The sequence below is a fragment of the Squalius cephalus genome (genome assembly GCF_949319135.1).
Source record: "Squalius cephalus genome assembly, chromosome: 11".
In the NCBI taxonomy this organism is placed as follows: Eukaryota; Metazoa; Chordata; class Actinopteri; order Cypriniformes; family Leuciscidae; genus Squalius; species Squalius cephalus.
This window is the reverse complement of record NC_137132.1, coordinates 19,423,976-19,439,982: the sequence shown is the minus strand read 5'-3', so window position 1 is coordinate 19,439,982 and position 16,007 is coordinate 19,423,976. Positions and strand designations below refer to the sequence as shown.

Here is a 16,007-nt window from a genome sequence, read left to right as displayed (position 1 = left end):
ATTTGCATGCATTGCTAATTGATAAAAACGACAACATTTGAAACTACATTTAATTTAGTAGTCTCTTTTGGTGTCTTTAAGATGGAACAGTGTTCTTTACAGATGCAAGGTTGTTGTCAAATATGGCTGTTTCCCAATAAATGCAGCAGGAGTTATACTTGGAGCGAAGATAACTAATAAATTCATTCTGCAGAAATAATGGATGTCTCTGGCCAGCGCTGCTTTGTCCAAAATTAAATGCCAGTGCGGCTTCTATCACAGATGATGTCTTCAGAGATGTGATGTGCTTCCTAAAACAGTTTAGTGATTTAGTTATACCGGACACTTCTCTCCTGAAAAGGGAAAGAGTTCCCTCCTTCCCCACCCTGAGAGCAGCACAGCAGGTGGATCTTTTGACTCGCACCCAAGGAAAAGCTCAAGCTAATTTCCATACAGATGCCCCCTTCACTGGAGAGGAAGAACCCCCCATTAAGCACTCGAACAACCTAGCACAGCACCGGCAACTTCTCGCTGAATTCAGTAGCCATCACAACCCCCCGCTCTAGACATTGGAGCACTCAAGGTTGCCAAAACCAATGAAAAGGGGGGGGTGGGTAGGAGGTGTCTTGCATTTGGCATCTGCCATGGCTGGCCATCGCTCTGTGCTCTACATCCCAAGGGAAAAGGGACAGAGGTGCCCTGTTGGACATGCCAACGATGGGAGGATGAGCAAATCGCACAAAGCCCTTTTAAGTAAGAGCCCAGAAGCCCCCCACCACTTCTCGTTTCCTCTGTCACCCCATCCCTAAAAACATCTGAAAGAATTCCAACACACACAGACACAAAACATCGCTCTTCTTCTCTCTAAATATTAATAGTGCTAGAAAAGGAGCATTCAGACATTGTATCGGCATTCATTTGAGCACTGAACTCCATTCTGAGTCTCTCAGCTCATTGTCCTCACTTGATCTGGCACTATGTGCAACCTGAGCTCCGATAAAGGCCATATGGTGTGGCCGCAAGCCCAAAGGTGACAGCGTCCCATATGATTCTCATTAAGCACGAGTCGCAGTGACTTTGGGAACGAGGTACCTTTGGTAATGTATAAGCATAGACTGATAGCATAGATTAATTAAGGTATAAAGCAATCCAGGTGCTTTAAAACGTGTGCCGTTTAATGACTGGATGGTAGAGTAGAGCAGTAAACAAGAGGAGGTTGATGAGGGTTCCCTTCAAGGCTTTCTGGAATTAGGAGACTTACCCGGGTAGAAGTCTTTGGATTTGGACAGCTTGATGGTGGCCCCTGTCTCTTTCTGTAGCTGGACAATAGTCTGACCACCCTTGCCAATGATGGAGCCAGCGGCGTAGCTTGGAATCAGCACCTTTAAGAAATATTCGCCTTCCTCTGGAAAAAGAGAAAGAGAAAAAAATTAACTCTGCAATAGATTTACCAAAATCTGGCACGTACAATAATAATAAACAAACAAGTATACAAAACAAACAAATATCAATTTGCAAAAAAAAAAAAAAAAAAAAAAAAAAAAAAAAAACTTTTCCTGTAATCTAACATTTACAATACCTCCTCCTCCTACTACTACTAATAATAATAATAATAAATATTTGCAATAGATTTGAGCATTTTTTTAAACATTAATCTGACATTTACAATAATAATAAATATTTGCAATGGATTTAAACTTTTTTATGTAATCTGACATTTACTTTTAAATTTGAGATTTAAAAAATGCATGCAATCAGTTTTGTAGACACATATAAATTATATCTACAACCTAATATTTTAATGACTTTTTTTAATGGATGAATTTTAGCAGGGAGAGTGGAGGGAAAGGCCGTCAACAAGTGCCTAGGATACATGGGAACTTCTTTAATAATATATACAGTTTAAAAAGCATCCCAGGTGGCACCTCATGAATTTGGTTGAATGCCCAGAGTGTGCAGAGCTGTAATCTATGCAAAGGGTGGCTACTTTAAAGAAGCTAAAATAAGATTTGTTTTTTTTTTGTTTTTTGGCCTCTACATAATTCACATGCTTCCATTTGTGCTACATCATAGATTTAATGACTTTACTGTTGTTATTCTGACATGTACTGTTGTCACTCTGACAAGTGAATTTTTAAATAGCTTTATTTCCTATGGCCTAAAGCATCGAATTGTTATCTGAAAAAAAGAAAATATGACAAAGTTTTACCATATGCTGATCAGAAATATCCAACTTTTACCAAGTTGGCAAACTGAAGTGAAGACCTCATGGTTATAAAATATGGCTGCACAGAGCAATTCACATTTTTGCTAGACACTTTTATGCCTGACTTATGAGAAAAAGCACATATTGCCTAAGTGGCAATCAGACAAGGTAGCTATAAATAAAAGTCAAGCTGAAATACTAGACCAGCAAAGAACTACAAGACTACTATAATAAGATCAGTGGACTTAACGAGTTGTAATTAAAGCTGAACCACAAGTATTAATGCTTAAGTTAAGCAGGGCTGCTACCAGTCAAAAGCAGAACAAAAACTCCAGTGCAGGTACAAGAAAATTAGAAGTCAGGGATGAGGGTACATTTTGTTAAACGTCAATCAAAATATATGCAAGAGAGGGTGGATTTCAAAAGACGTATTAGTAGACTCCATTTCAACGTAGACATTGTAATGTGTAGAAGTAGCCATTTATAGCAAGTGAAGAGCATGGAAATATAGCACAAGGCATCCTGATTTCCCTTCCCTCTCTAGAGGAAGGTCAGCAAAGGTTTTCTTGAAAGTGGAGCAGCGGTGGGGCAGTAAAGTGCTTCATCTATTGTTGGGCTCTACCTGGCTGCAGCATATCCAGGTCAGCAGAAGCACAGTACATGGTCCCTACACCGTGACTTTAACATGACATTGTATCCCTCTGCCTTGGCCGCTTGGGTACGCGCTTAATATTCCACCACAATTAATCTGTGTCGGCTCCCAGAAGACGGCCGCTTTAGATTAGATTGTTATTCTGGAGAAGCAGTTTATCTTGTCAAGCTAGGCTGATGGCTAGGCTACATGCAGTTGCAGCCTAATACTGATGATTGGGTAAAAATGATATAGACTATGGAGTATTAATCTCAGAGTGCAGCTGGACAAGCAAACAAGCTAACAACAGCAACGACGGCGAGGATGCGTAGCATGTTTTGGTCGAAGGCCCGACTTAACCGCATCACTGACAAAGTAATGACACATGTCTGTAGTTACGTGTGAGCCAAATTAAGAGAAGTGTTAGTGTTCTGTTAACAAGATGGACGTCACAGATCAGATTGTTTTGAGCTGGAAATCTCAAGAGAGGGGTTAGTATTAATACAGCAGATTTGTTTGAAGGTTAAAGAGATAGTTCAGGCAAAAATTAAAAATTTTGTCATTATTTACTCACCTAATTACGGAGCCCTGCACATGAAATGTGGACAAATATATAGATGTATATCATGGCCACGAATTAAGAATTCATTCCCACGATTTATTTTTATTTATTTTTTAACTCGTATGTCATGTGCGGGACCCCGTAACTGATTTTTATTTTTTTTATTCCATGGAACACAATGGAGTAAGTTTGAACAATGTACTGATCTCTCTTTTCCATGTAAATTACAATGAATGGGGACCGGAGATATTTCTAGCTTGAAAAACAATGCACTATAAAAGTAGTCCATATGATTTGCGCGCAGGTTCGTGTGGCGAACCGACTGAAATTGAATTCGTAATTCACTGACAGTTGACGCCTCGACTGAGCTGGTATCTGACGAGGCTGCATCAGTGATTCAGTGAATTGAATTAAGAACTGAATTCGAATCTGATTCGTGAAAGAATCACTCAGATTGGTTTTGTGAACTTGATCTACTGTAATTGAAAAGATCTGACTCTGACAGAATGATTCTAAATGATTCTGACATAATTTAAACAAGCAAATTCCATTTTCAATGAATAATGACTTAATGTCTGTTTCTCATTCAAAGCTTTTATGACTTCAGAAGACTGAAGACCACTTTTATGATACTTTCATGGTGCTTTTTTGTCATTTTGGAACTTGACAATCAAAGTCCTCATTTACTTTTATTATATCTAACATCACATTTTGTGTTCCACTGAAGAAAATATGCCATACAGGACTGGAACGACATGAGGCTGAGTAAATGATGCCAGAATTTTCTTTTATTTATGGGTGAACTATCCCTTTAACAGTAGGCAATGGGATGATTTTAACAATGTTTAAGTAGTCTTCTTGAGATAATCTCGTTAGAATCACATGCCAATGGATCTGGATGTGTAATGAAGCGGATCTCTAACTAACGAAATATAGTCTCATATTTAGCCACACTAGCGCTGGACGCCACCAGATTATGAGTTACATAAACAACAAGGGAATAATGGAGGTTTTACTGCGACATAAATAAATGTACTCAGAACTAGGCTCATGAACAGCTCTAAAGGACAAGTCTAGATTTTTCACTCACGTACTAAAAATTGCTGTTGTTTTCACACATTATGAATAGGCGGTTCAAACTGTGTCTACAGAACACTACAGATACATGCTTTTCTGCAATGACCCAGATTTCTCACAGAGCTAAGACTGTCCTCCTTTTGATTTGGATGAGTCTAAATTTAACCTTGATTAATATGGCGTGGGGTTCATAAATAATGTGTATCATGCATACATAAGTATTCTCTCTTCAAAAAGCATCTAACAAAAGTCTGTCATAAATTGGATCACGGATGCATCCAGACAGGCTATAATTGACATTATCTACTCTAATTAATGTAACACATTAGACACAAGATATTATGTCAAGCATCGCATTTTCATAACAATATTAGGCTGTTTTAAAGGTTACATATTTTACTTTAATTATGAGCAGCAAAATATTACAAAGCATTGTGGCAGTTATGCAGTGAAAAATAAAATAAAGAAAGAAACATTATAGAGTTAAAGGTAGACTCTGGTTTGCAGATAACAAGATCTGTACGTAATTTGGGCAGAAAATTAAACATTACCGTGAAATCCGACAAAATCTGATGAAAATGGAGGATCATGGATGGCCGGTTGGTTGCATCTCTCTAAAAGAATGTGAATGAGAAAATTAATCTTTGTGGAAATGTCAGATAGAAAAACAAAACAAAGTGAAACATGACAGAGTCAATGACAAGAGTCTACCTTCAAACCTCCTGCTCTAATTTGTGATTGCTGTGAATGTTTACGTCATGGATAAAGATACAAGATGCTGTAATCATGAACTTCATAATAATGACTTCTTGGTTTCCAATTATTTTCACTATTATGGCCTGATAATGTTCAATGGCATTGAATTGTTCTACATTGAATGGCACTGTAAATTCAAAGATTATTCCAGGTTCAATACAAGTTAAACTCAATTAACAACAGCACTTGTGGCATAATGTTGATTACCACAAAAATTAATGGATTAACTTGTTCCTAATTTTCTTTTAAAGAAACAAATTAGTAAAGAGGGCCAATCCGTAAACACTGATATAATCACTGTTTAGCCACAAGTAAACAATATGCGTACTAACATGATTTCAGTGTGGGAAAAACCCCAAACTAAACTTTTATGTATACAGCTATTCGCAATTTTTCAACTTAATTGCCATGAAATGTCTAAAATAACTGTAAAAATGAAGAGAAACAAGAACTCATGTAAGTGCTTTTATATTAAGCTTGTTAAGCATGGTTCTGCTTTTAAATTTACTTCACTTTCATTTTAAGTGCCTCACTGATTTTTGTTTCTTTTCTTTTAAAAAAAAAGAAGAAAACTAGGAACCAGTCGATAACAAAATATTGCCACAAATGCTGTCAATTGAGTTTAACTTGAACTAGGAATATTCCTTTAAACAAGCCTATGTCAACCATAATCAGTACATCAGAATAAAAGGCATTCTCAGTTTATTCTCTTCTAAAACATGGAGCATCTACAGCCCAAGTTTGAGTTGGATCAAGCATATTTCCTGTCACTTGTCAACACAAAAGCCCTGGCTGAGAAAAATCAGTGGATTACACTCCACGCATATCCGTAGCAGTGCCTTTGAGGGAAATGAGTCCCTCCCATTGTGCTACACCGGGAACAAAACAAGAACAAGTTGGTATGCTGTTTTTCTTTCCTCAAACTTTCTTCATATCTTAAGTCCTCGTCTTGCATGTATCTATGATTATACTCACTGAGAAGTCAGAATAATTAATAAAAAAGCCCAAATGGGTATTATTTATAATAAACCAGTGGGTGTAAATACAAATCATTGGTTGCAAGAGACTCCCAAGAGACCTGTGGTTCAGAAAAAGCAACGTCACCTTGAGGATTGAAGGTTCCTGAGAGCTTATGTTGGGGGCCTTTCAAAAACAGACACAAAGCAATGAATATTTTGTTTTTTTGTTTTCATTTGCTTTTGATTTTTAGTCTTTGACAAATAGATTTATACTGCATTAGATTTCAAATGCATCATTGGGTTAGACAGCATTTTTGCTTAAGCATAACAAACATCTAATTTTAGTGGAGTGATGAAAGGACCACTTTCCCTGCATGGCTGTCCAAGCAACTGCCTGACCAAAATGCCTTCCGATATAAACATTGCAAACATGCTCCTCGCTTTCTGCTGCACGTGAGAGAAAGCAGCATGCTTTGTTCTAACAAGCGCGAAGCCTCGAAGAAAAGCTTTCGCATTGCTTCTTTCATTCATCTCATCCATATTCATCTCAGGTCCCTTCCTCCATTCCACGGCAGACGAGCCGAGAGAGGCGAGCAAATCGTCCAATGTGGGGCTGCCTTTCACAACGCCCTCCCAAATCCTCGCCATCCTGCATGAGATTTTTTTTTTTTTTCTTTGACGCAGTGCATTAAAGAAAAAACTGAAGCAGCGCCCCCTTCATTTTGAAGTGATCGTACGGTGATCAATAGGCTGAGGGTTGCATGGATAATCAATGACTTGCCGCTATTGATGGAAGATGGGAGAGATGGACCCGGGAAGGAGGAAGAAACGATCGCCTCGACCCATAATCATGATTAGAGGCGAAACAAACATGGGGGAGCACAACGCAGCGCACCCTAAATGTATTTTCTGCTGAGCCAATCAAAAAACTGCTGTAGAAAAAACTGTGCACTTAATCTGAAAACTGGTGGGAGTATTGCATTGTAGGATGTGAGAGAACAAGGTGGGCGACAGCGAAGAATCGGTTATTGGTCCCCCGTATAAATGCCTGAATCTTCAAACACAGCTGGCAAATCATGCTTACGTAACGACCCCTTCGAAGACGGATCCTGCGTCTATTTTCTCATCCTGCGGGTAGAAATGCATCTAAAAAAGAAGCTACTCACTGGTGCCGAGCAGCATCCGAAACTGTCTTTATATAGTAAAAACAACACAGGATTGTACACACACACACACTTCCACGTTTTCTTGCGGCCTCAGAGGGTCACAGTCCCCTCACGCCGTCCAGCTAGGACATATATCCCCTAAAACAACCTTTTGTAAATGGAAGCACTGTCCTGTGCCAATTCATCCATTTACAAAATTAAAACATTACATCTTATGAGACAGCTCGGGAACGCGGAGAGAGGCTCTTTGGTTAACTTGAAGTCGAAGCCTTAACGATCAATTGGCAGGAAAATGATTATTGTTTTTAAGCCAACTGACTTTCATCTTAATGTCTATAACTTTCTTTCCAGGCAGCCTTTAAGATAAAATCCTTCGTCTTCTGCCACATCATGATTTAATCCGCTAAAAAAAGTTCAAACAATATGCAAGTCATACAAAATATGAAACTAATCCTACATGTATGAAGACATTAAATCAAAGAGTAAATGTTTAATGAGAGAAAACAAATTAGACCTATTATTGTTGTAGGACTGTTGTTGTCAGTTGCTTTTCCCGTTTTCAGTATGCTAAGCTGGATCCATGCAGTATGCCAAAAAAATAAACTACATAAATGGTTCAGATTCACACTAACTTGGCCAAAGATCTGCCTGTTTAACTGCTGGTGTTTAAATATGAACCACAAAAATGTCGACTCTAAACGCATGTTAATACGTGCCATATTTATCTCTTTTACATGACATAACTAATTTGACTCTTTTAATATAAATATAAATTCCCTTCCACATATTTATCTTACCAACTCTTAGAGATACAAAACACTAAATTAATAATAAAAAATGATTTCAGCATTTGTATTTGATCATTTTCCTGTAAGTTAAAAAATATGGATTAATTCATAGAAATATATATGCTTAAACATGTCATATTACAATACTAAATTAAGTTAACTGTTTTGTAATATTAATATAAATACATTGTTTTGAATAAATTGAAATAAATGAATTGAGCATTTGAATAGAATCAGGGATTTTACAGCTTTTGGTTAATACATTTCAATAGCTTTTATACTACGTAACTGGCTAAGGTTTTTAAAAATCATTTTATAGAGATTGCATGGACAAAGAGCAATTTCTAACAGGCGATCTTTCATAGCTAAGCATAACAACACAAAATTGTATATTATTACCAATAGAAATTTCCATTATCCTTCCACGACGTTTCAAGATTTTATTCATTTCAGGCCTGGAAATGACAATATTAAAAATGTTCCTTCCATAATTGTGAGAACCCCATAGAATAATCTGCCTTGGTAAATAAATTCCAGTGAAGCCTAGATCTCTTAAGCATCAAAGTCTTTTCATTTGAGCAAATGGATCTGCAGGTTATGCCTCCCACGGGTCCAGCATGCTTCTTCTGACTGACAATTCATTACGCTTTCAGCATCGATTCTTTCGCATGTAAACATCCGCCAATCACTTCATCTATGCGCCATTATTAACCCTATAACTCTAACAACAAATACTTGTTTCTTTTTTTTTTTTATAAACCCTTTAGCAAGTGAAATAAGAGATTCTTGCACTTGTTGGCCTTTAATGAAAACAAATATTGACCTCAGCCAATCAGTTGAGATATACTGTTAATATTGCAAATATCAAAATGCTCTGCCTTAAATGTCACAGTTCAAAAAGCCCTAAATAAGATTTCCTGCTTAATGGGGATTTTTAATCATCACAGATCAGAAAAAACAATGTTTTACACTTTTTATCTGCTAAAAAACTAAGATTAAACAGTTAAGAGTTAAAGCTTATTTTGTTTTTAACTGATTAATTCGATGACAGTATAGCAGACATGTGTAGGGCACACAAGACTTCTTATGGCATCTGCCGGAATGCATAATAAACAAGCAAGCATGGGTCCAGTAGGCTATAAACAATAGACTACAGTCAAATATTGAAGGATCGAGTGCATATTCAAGCACTGAATACAGTCTGAAATTTGGAATATCAGTGATGCAGGTGAAGCATGCAAATGTGTACCAAATTTTATATTAAATATTGCAACTGTTAATAAAATTCATAAATACAATTATTAGCACTATATTTGTATTTCTCATCCAAATATTATATTATCGTTGATCGTGCATAATTTGAGTTTTCAGGGCTAATTTTCCAAATAAAAGATTACATAGATTCAAGGCACCAGAGCAAGGTCATCTGTGGTGATAGAAAGGATGCGTGAACGAGCCATGTTTTCTAATGTTTGGGTACGTGCTCGTGATATTAGCCTATATTTAGAAATACACAACCCGTTTATTCCATACGTACGCCTTTAATTTAGGAATACTTGAGGATGTGTTTGGTAAACGACTGTCGTAAGTGCGTAAGTAGACGCAACCACCAATTCAGGGTCACTTAAAATGGACGCGAACTGTAAATATGAATTTAAAATCTCAGATGCACGTGTCTGGTGAAGCATGATCGCGTTAGATGGTGAGATGCTCCGTGGAAATCGAAAATGAATGAATATGCCATGAACCATTTTGCTTTCATCTTTGCCATTGGGACTTACATCAAAGCACTTGTCTTTGGGAAGAGTCGCTAATTCATTGCCAAGTGAGTTGCCTATGTAGACAGCAGTTGGCTCTTACCTCCTGTGTTTGTGCGTTTGGTGCTGCTGGCCTCCGTCGGGGTCTCCAGGGGTCTTTTGCGGGAATCGGGGGGATCAGACTCCATGTGCGGCGGTTGATTGTGATGATGCGGATTGGAAAAAATCCCGTTTTGCTGCACTGCCCCACCGGCCATCATTTTTTATAAAGAAGCTTTAGGCTCGCTCTCGTTTCCCCTACACGCGATACGCAGATATGTTGTTTCTGAATGTGAAACCACGATGATATGAATGTTTGGGGTGCGTCGATCCTCCGTAGCAGCCTAGATACAGAATGAAAGACGCATCGATATCCAGTGGCTCGATTTCGCTTAGGCTGTAGGCGACTGATATTATTAATAACAAGTGATGTGGGAAACGTCCTCGCTCGTGGCTCTGCGATGGCGCTCTCCAGCTGAAAACAATACGAGACCTCGGGCTCAGTGGTCAGCACAACTCAAAAGATTCACTGCTAAAAATTGGGAAGATGCGCGAATAATAAATAGCAACGGGAAATGTACAAGAGTCGAGAGGGAAAAACAGCGGATCCCGCATGCAGGTGGGCAAACCCCCTGCGGATAGAGCTGGACGGTGTTGAAGCGCTGGACGAGCGCTTGAAGGAGATGCGATGTTTTTGTAGGCTCTGACTCGGAGATGCTGCAGTCTTGCTTTCAGAGCATCTTTGCGCGTTTCTGCTGCTGGAGCGCGGAGCCGCGGGTGACGTCATGCGAAGCCGAGCGCGCGCCTGTCAAATGTGGAGGAACTAACACGCCCCCCTCTTGCTGCGATTGGTCGAGATTTGATTTTCTCCTGCAAAGCGAAGTATAAATCCTGCTTGTCACATGACAACACAGACAGGAGGAGGTGGTGGTGGTGGTGGTGGTGATAAAAATGCGAGAGCATCATTGAAAAATAGGCGCAGGGTTGTGAAAAATAATAGTCGTAGTTCTAAATGCGCAGCTCGTCTCTGTCTAACACCCAAGAATTATTATTATTATTATTATTATTAGGGTATAATTAGCCTAATGTTGTTGTTGTTATATATATATTTTTATATGGTATGTTTTAATGTAATTTTATTATTATTAACAATACCTATTATCATCATCATCATTATGATTTTATTTATGATTATTATTAACAATAACTATTTATTATTATCATCATCATTATTTCATTTCATTTTTAATGTTGTTTTATTATTATTATTTATTTAATTTGACCTTATTATTATTGTTGTTGTTGTTGTTGTTAACAAAATGTTTTATATATAGGCCTATATTTGAATATATATTTAAATATGTACATGTATTTATATGAATATTTTATATTTTATTATCATATATTATTAAAAATAACTATTTATCATTATTGTTATTAACTATAACTTTATTATTATTATCGTCATTATTTTATTTTTAATGTAGTTTTAATGTCATTTTTATTTTTATATTTATTTAATTTGACCTTATTATTATCATTATTGCAGTATTTGAGCTTTGAAAACTTATTACCAATGAACAAAATACTACTTAACTAAAACTGAAACCTGTACAATTTTAAGCAACAATTACGATAAAAGGAAATGGTTGATAAAAGATGATAAAAAGAAATGGTTACACATTTTTTGACAACTTTGAATTTAAATTACTAATAAAAATCACTTGAAAATAATTGAGGATAAATGAATGGATGTTAACTGGATGGACTTGTTCAAACATAGTGAATACATATTTTACAGTATATAGTGTCCTCAGTGCCCAGTAAGAGTCTCTGTATCCTCTTGTCACACACTCACACTCCTCCTGTGTCAACACATCAGGGCCGGAGGCGAGCACTTCTCTATATTCCAGATTCGCATCGAGGTGATGCTGCGCCGTCTACTGCATGAACACAAAGAGCCACCCTCACGCAATTTCACATTTCTGTGGAAAAACTCAGCAGTGCGCCAGGGTCTTCTGAAATACATAGGCCTATGCTCAGTGTGAGTGGAGGTATGTGGCAAACCGATACTGATACATTTGCCTCCTATTTAAAGCAGGAAAATTGAGCAAAATAAATGACTATAAAACACTTGTGTTCTTCTGAGTCTGGCCATCCATGAAATGCAATCAATGTGAAACAATCAAACTCAATCGCTTTGTTTATTCTACCAGTCACATTCGAGAAAAGCTCATTACTCAGGAAATAAAATGGGTGATTATTTTATTTAAACTACAAAGCTTTAGTAATGTGAGAATTAGGATACATGATACCATTACTTGAAAATGGTGTGTGCTTCCACGGATCCAGCCGAATAAAGGGATGGGATGTAGTCAGACTAGAATCATAGAGCATGTTCACATATGCTATGGTTTATCCGTGTTACATTTAACCGATATAAGCAGATGCCACAGAAAAAAAAAGAAAAAAAAAGAAAAACCCTCAGAGGAACCTCATGAGCTGCATGAACTAAATACAAGGCAAATATATTTAGGTCATTTATTCTACTCTAATCCTTGCAAAAAAGTGTATGTATGTATATATATTATACATATTATATATAAAAGTGTACTCGTTTATTTTCCTGAAGATGAAACTAAATATATCTGTGTGATATGTACACTCATATGCACCATATGTATATATACCCAATCTGACAAATAAATAATAGACTTCATAAGTCTATATTTACATACCATGAAACAAGCAAAACAAAAAATCCCGTTCTGTTTACCAGCAACTCATTGCACGCAAATGTTAATTTCGGACAGATGGTGGTGGCTAAAGCTCTCCATTCCTGTAATATGGGTTTATGAGCTTTCACATAAACCTTTGCAGTTTTCCCCCTCTGTCACACCAGTGAAAGGGTGATATCACGTCAAGGATGACTTTCAATGCATCACACCCTCCCCCACGCAATGCACATTGTTTGAAGAGGGGACCCCATCTGCCCCCTTCTCTATGAAGAGCACCCACACTATTGTTTCTGCAACTAACACAGAAAAACCTTAAGAATTAGCCAGACTGGGCAACATCTGGCATTCAATTCCACATTTATTTATGAGCAACAACATGGCACTATGCAGGTTTAAAAGGAGACGAGGGTATTTGATAATTAATCTAGCACAAACTAGCTTTTTTGGAATCATTATCGAGTTGTTTTTACAAATAAACAACTAATAAACCCAAAGAGAATACTGAGTTACTCCCTAAACATTGTTAATATCAGCCTCAGCTACAATAATAAATATAAAATCATTTGTTTGTCAGATTGGGACACACACTAGAGTCTCCATCTTGTGGGTGAATTGTGGAAGCACTCAAAGAGACTGAGACGAGCTAAGAGCTGCTTCTTTGTCCAGTGTTTCCTGTCAGAATGTAAGATTGCAGAGACAACAAACACAACAACTCTAAATACAGATCTAACAATTAAGCTTAAGTGTCAACGTCCCGCTAGCGTCTTTTTTATCGCCTTTTTTATTATTACATTACATATTTTAGTAGTTATCATACATTAGGTGTCATTTGAAAGCTTACGATCTCAGATTTCATCCTGTTAAACCTGTTTTGAAATTGGACATTGTGTTACCATAGAAACGGCACTCTAAATTATTTTATCAGGCTCCTCCCCTTTTGGGCATCATTATGTTTCATAATTTATGATCAAAATATTTTCTAATCTTGACAAAACACATATTCCATATTTTGTGACAGAAGTGATATTTGGACAGAAATGTGTTAATTTGTTATGGCAAAATGCATACAGTTAAATTCAATGGAATTCAATGACACCCGGTGGCTTTTTTTGGTATTACGCCTAAACAAAATCTCATGGGAACTTCAATTTTTGTGATATCAACTTCAAATTTGGAACACAACTTGGTTAGATATATGGCTTTGATTTTATATTAATTTTATAGTAAAAATATTTTTGTAAAATATATATTTTATATAAAAGAAAAAATACTGTCAATTTAAACTTCTATAACTTTTTCATACTTAAATTTTTTGAAGTGCTTTCACTTCAGCAGTAATCTGCTATTTTATTTTCCCTTTAAAACAAGACCAAACTTAGGTCTATACTCCAAAGCATTCTTGAATTACAACCATTTAAGTTTGAGTAGTGCATTTTAATGTCCATTCTCAAAGGGGGGGGGGGGGGGGGGGGGGGGGGGGCAGTTAAGGGGTTAAATTTAATACACATTTTTATTCTGTCCTCAAACTCTCTTCATATTTTGATCCACATTATCTACGTGAACTACAACACAACAGCAATGCAGTAATGTTTCCATATCAGTAAAAGCATCCACACTATAAAAAAAAAAAACAACGTTCTTGGAATTGATAATAAGCTATTAAGAAACACTGTATTTACTCAAGTCAGTGCAGCTGTGGAGGTTACGCAAGGTTACTGTCCTCTTGTGACAAAAGGATAATCACATTTCATTGTAGTTTTCATGTAACAGTAAAATTTACAGCCACAAGAGGGCAGATGTTGCACAACATCTTTTTTTTTTTTTTTTTGCTTTAAAATTTTCCCTTAGTGTTCATGATTATAATAGTAAAGATTATGATAGTATTATATATACTTTACTATCATATACTTGTACACAACTGTTTTCAACATTGAAAACTTTTGAACGGTAGTGTATAGTCCATTACAAGGTAACTACTATTGCTGTGTGCAGAGATATTGCAAATGTGTTACCTTGTAATGGACTTCAACCTTGTTACCTTTGCTTTACTGAAATAAGATTGACTATACTTCAGACTTAAGTGGCACACACCCTTATTACAATTCCAAAGTTAAAAAGAAGTTAGACTTTCAGGGCAAAGAAAGTAGGCCTGTAGTAGTCACTGAAACATTTCTCATTGCATAAGAAAAAAAAGAAAAAAGAAAAGAAAAAAACAAGGACCATGGCAGCACTATCACGTATAACCACTATAATGTCCATTAAACCATGTGACAAATAGACTTTGGAGGGGCCATGTACAACTTTATTCAGACCAAATGTCCCATTCAATTAATTTAAATAGAAAACTATTTTTAATTATTAACTCTTTCAGTTGTCAAACATGTAATGGCAGTTTTTATTTGTCCTTTTATCACATGATTTTCCACCATTACAAAATGTATTTGGACGCTTTATACAACATGGCTGGAAAACAAGTAAATAATCTCATTCCATTTTCTCACCATAGAGAAACTGCAGCGCTGCATTCATCAAGCTCAACCATTTAGTCTGACTCGTGTTGTTGTAGCTAAGAGAAAATAATGAAACTGTTATTTGTATTATTATTTAAATGTTGTTCTTTAAGTTTATTAAACACTACAAACTAAAACTTGATCTCAAACTAGGTTGCAATATCAAAATTGCCAAAAAAAAAAAAAAGCAAAAACCCATTAAAAATGAGCAGAATATTTTGCTACAGCTGATTTATAATTTTGTTTGACAGAAGCTGTTAGGAACCTCATGTTGAATTTTTGTGTAATAACATTTTGATAATAGTTTATTTAAACAAATGTAGATTTGTTAATTTTGTTTTGTGGTATTACATTTTTTTTAAATAATTAAAATAATTCATCTTTTAAAAAAAAAGGTTTAATTTGCGTTTATATATTTTGGTATTTATTTTTTGTAAAAGATATATATATATATGTGTTTTTTTTCAGTGTATGCTGCTTGGATTATTTTGCGAGCGTGTTTATCAAAGAAAATGGCAGTTTGTTATTTGAAAAGGTTTAATTAATTAAAAAAAATTTAAGTTATTTATATTTATTATTTATTTATTTGAGTTATTTATTTATAACTCGCTGACTAACATTGGAAAAGAAAAAACGAAGCAAGTACTTAATAGTTTAATTTTATTCGTGGAAATTAACCTGGAGTACCACGCAAATACCACGGTATTCATCAAAAAACATGTGCCCTCCTGAAGCTCCAGAAAGGAGGGTTTCCCCCAGATATGGCAACCTCGACAGAAAGACACGCGATTTCACTGCGATTTCCTGTTTCCGGAATTCCGCACGGACTGACTGGCTGT

The 16,007-nt window shown here is 36.3% G+C and overlaps 3 protein-coding genes across 4 annotated transcripts in view; 1 reads left to right on the top strand and 2 right to left on the bottom strand.

Moving 5' to 3' along the window:
- Positions 1 to 10,735, bottom strand: part of nova2 (NOVA alternative splicing regulator 2) — a 52,310-nt gene extending 41,575 nt beyond the window's left edge. Inside the window, exons 1-3 of one of the 2 annotated variants that reach the window (XM_079886026.1) lie at positions 9,985 to 10,735; positions 5,007 to 5,069; positions 1,241 to 1,384 (exon numbers count right to left, since the gene is read on the bottom strand). In XM_079886026.1, the coding sequence (XP_079742152.1) occupies positions 1,241 to 1,384; positions 5,007 to 5,069; positions 9,985 to 10,141 (364 nt within the window). In that variant the 5' untranslated portion in view covers positions 10,142 to 10,735. The remainder of the gene's footprint in view (positions 1 to 1,240; positions 1,385 to 5,006; positions 5,070 to 9,984) is intronic. The other variant, XM_079886027.1, reaches the window with a different exon arrangement.
- The window catches only part of clip3 (CAP-GLY domain containing linker protein 3), a 769,717-nt gene that overhangs the window by 261,803 nt on the left and 491,907 nt on the right, over positions 1 to 16,007 (bottom strand). The gene's annotated exons all lie outside the window — the stretch shown is intronic.
- Positions 15,968 to 16,007, top strand: part of blmh (bleomycin hydrolase) — a 20,408-nt gene continuing 20,368 nt past the window's right edge. Inside the window, exon 1 of the mRNA XM_079886972.1 lies at positions 15,968 to 16,007. This exon is cut by the window's right edge and continues 75 nt beyond it. The gene's annotated coding sequence lies outside the window, so the exon portion shown is untranslated.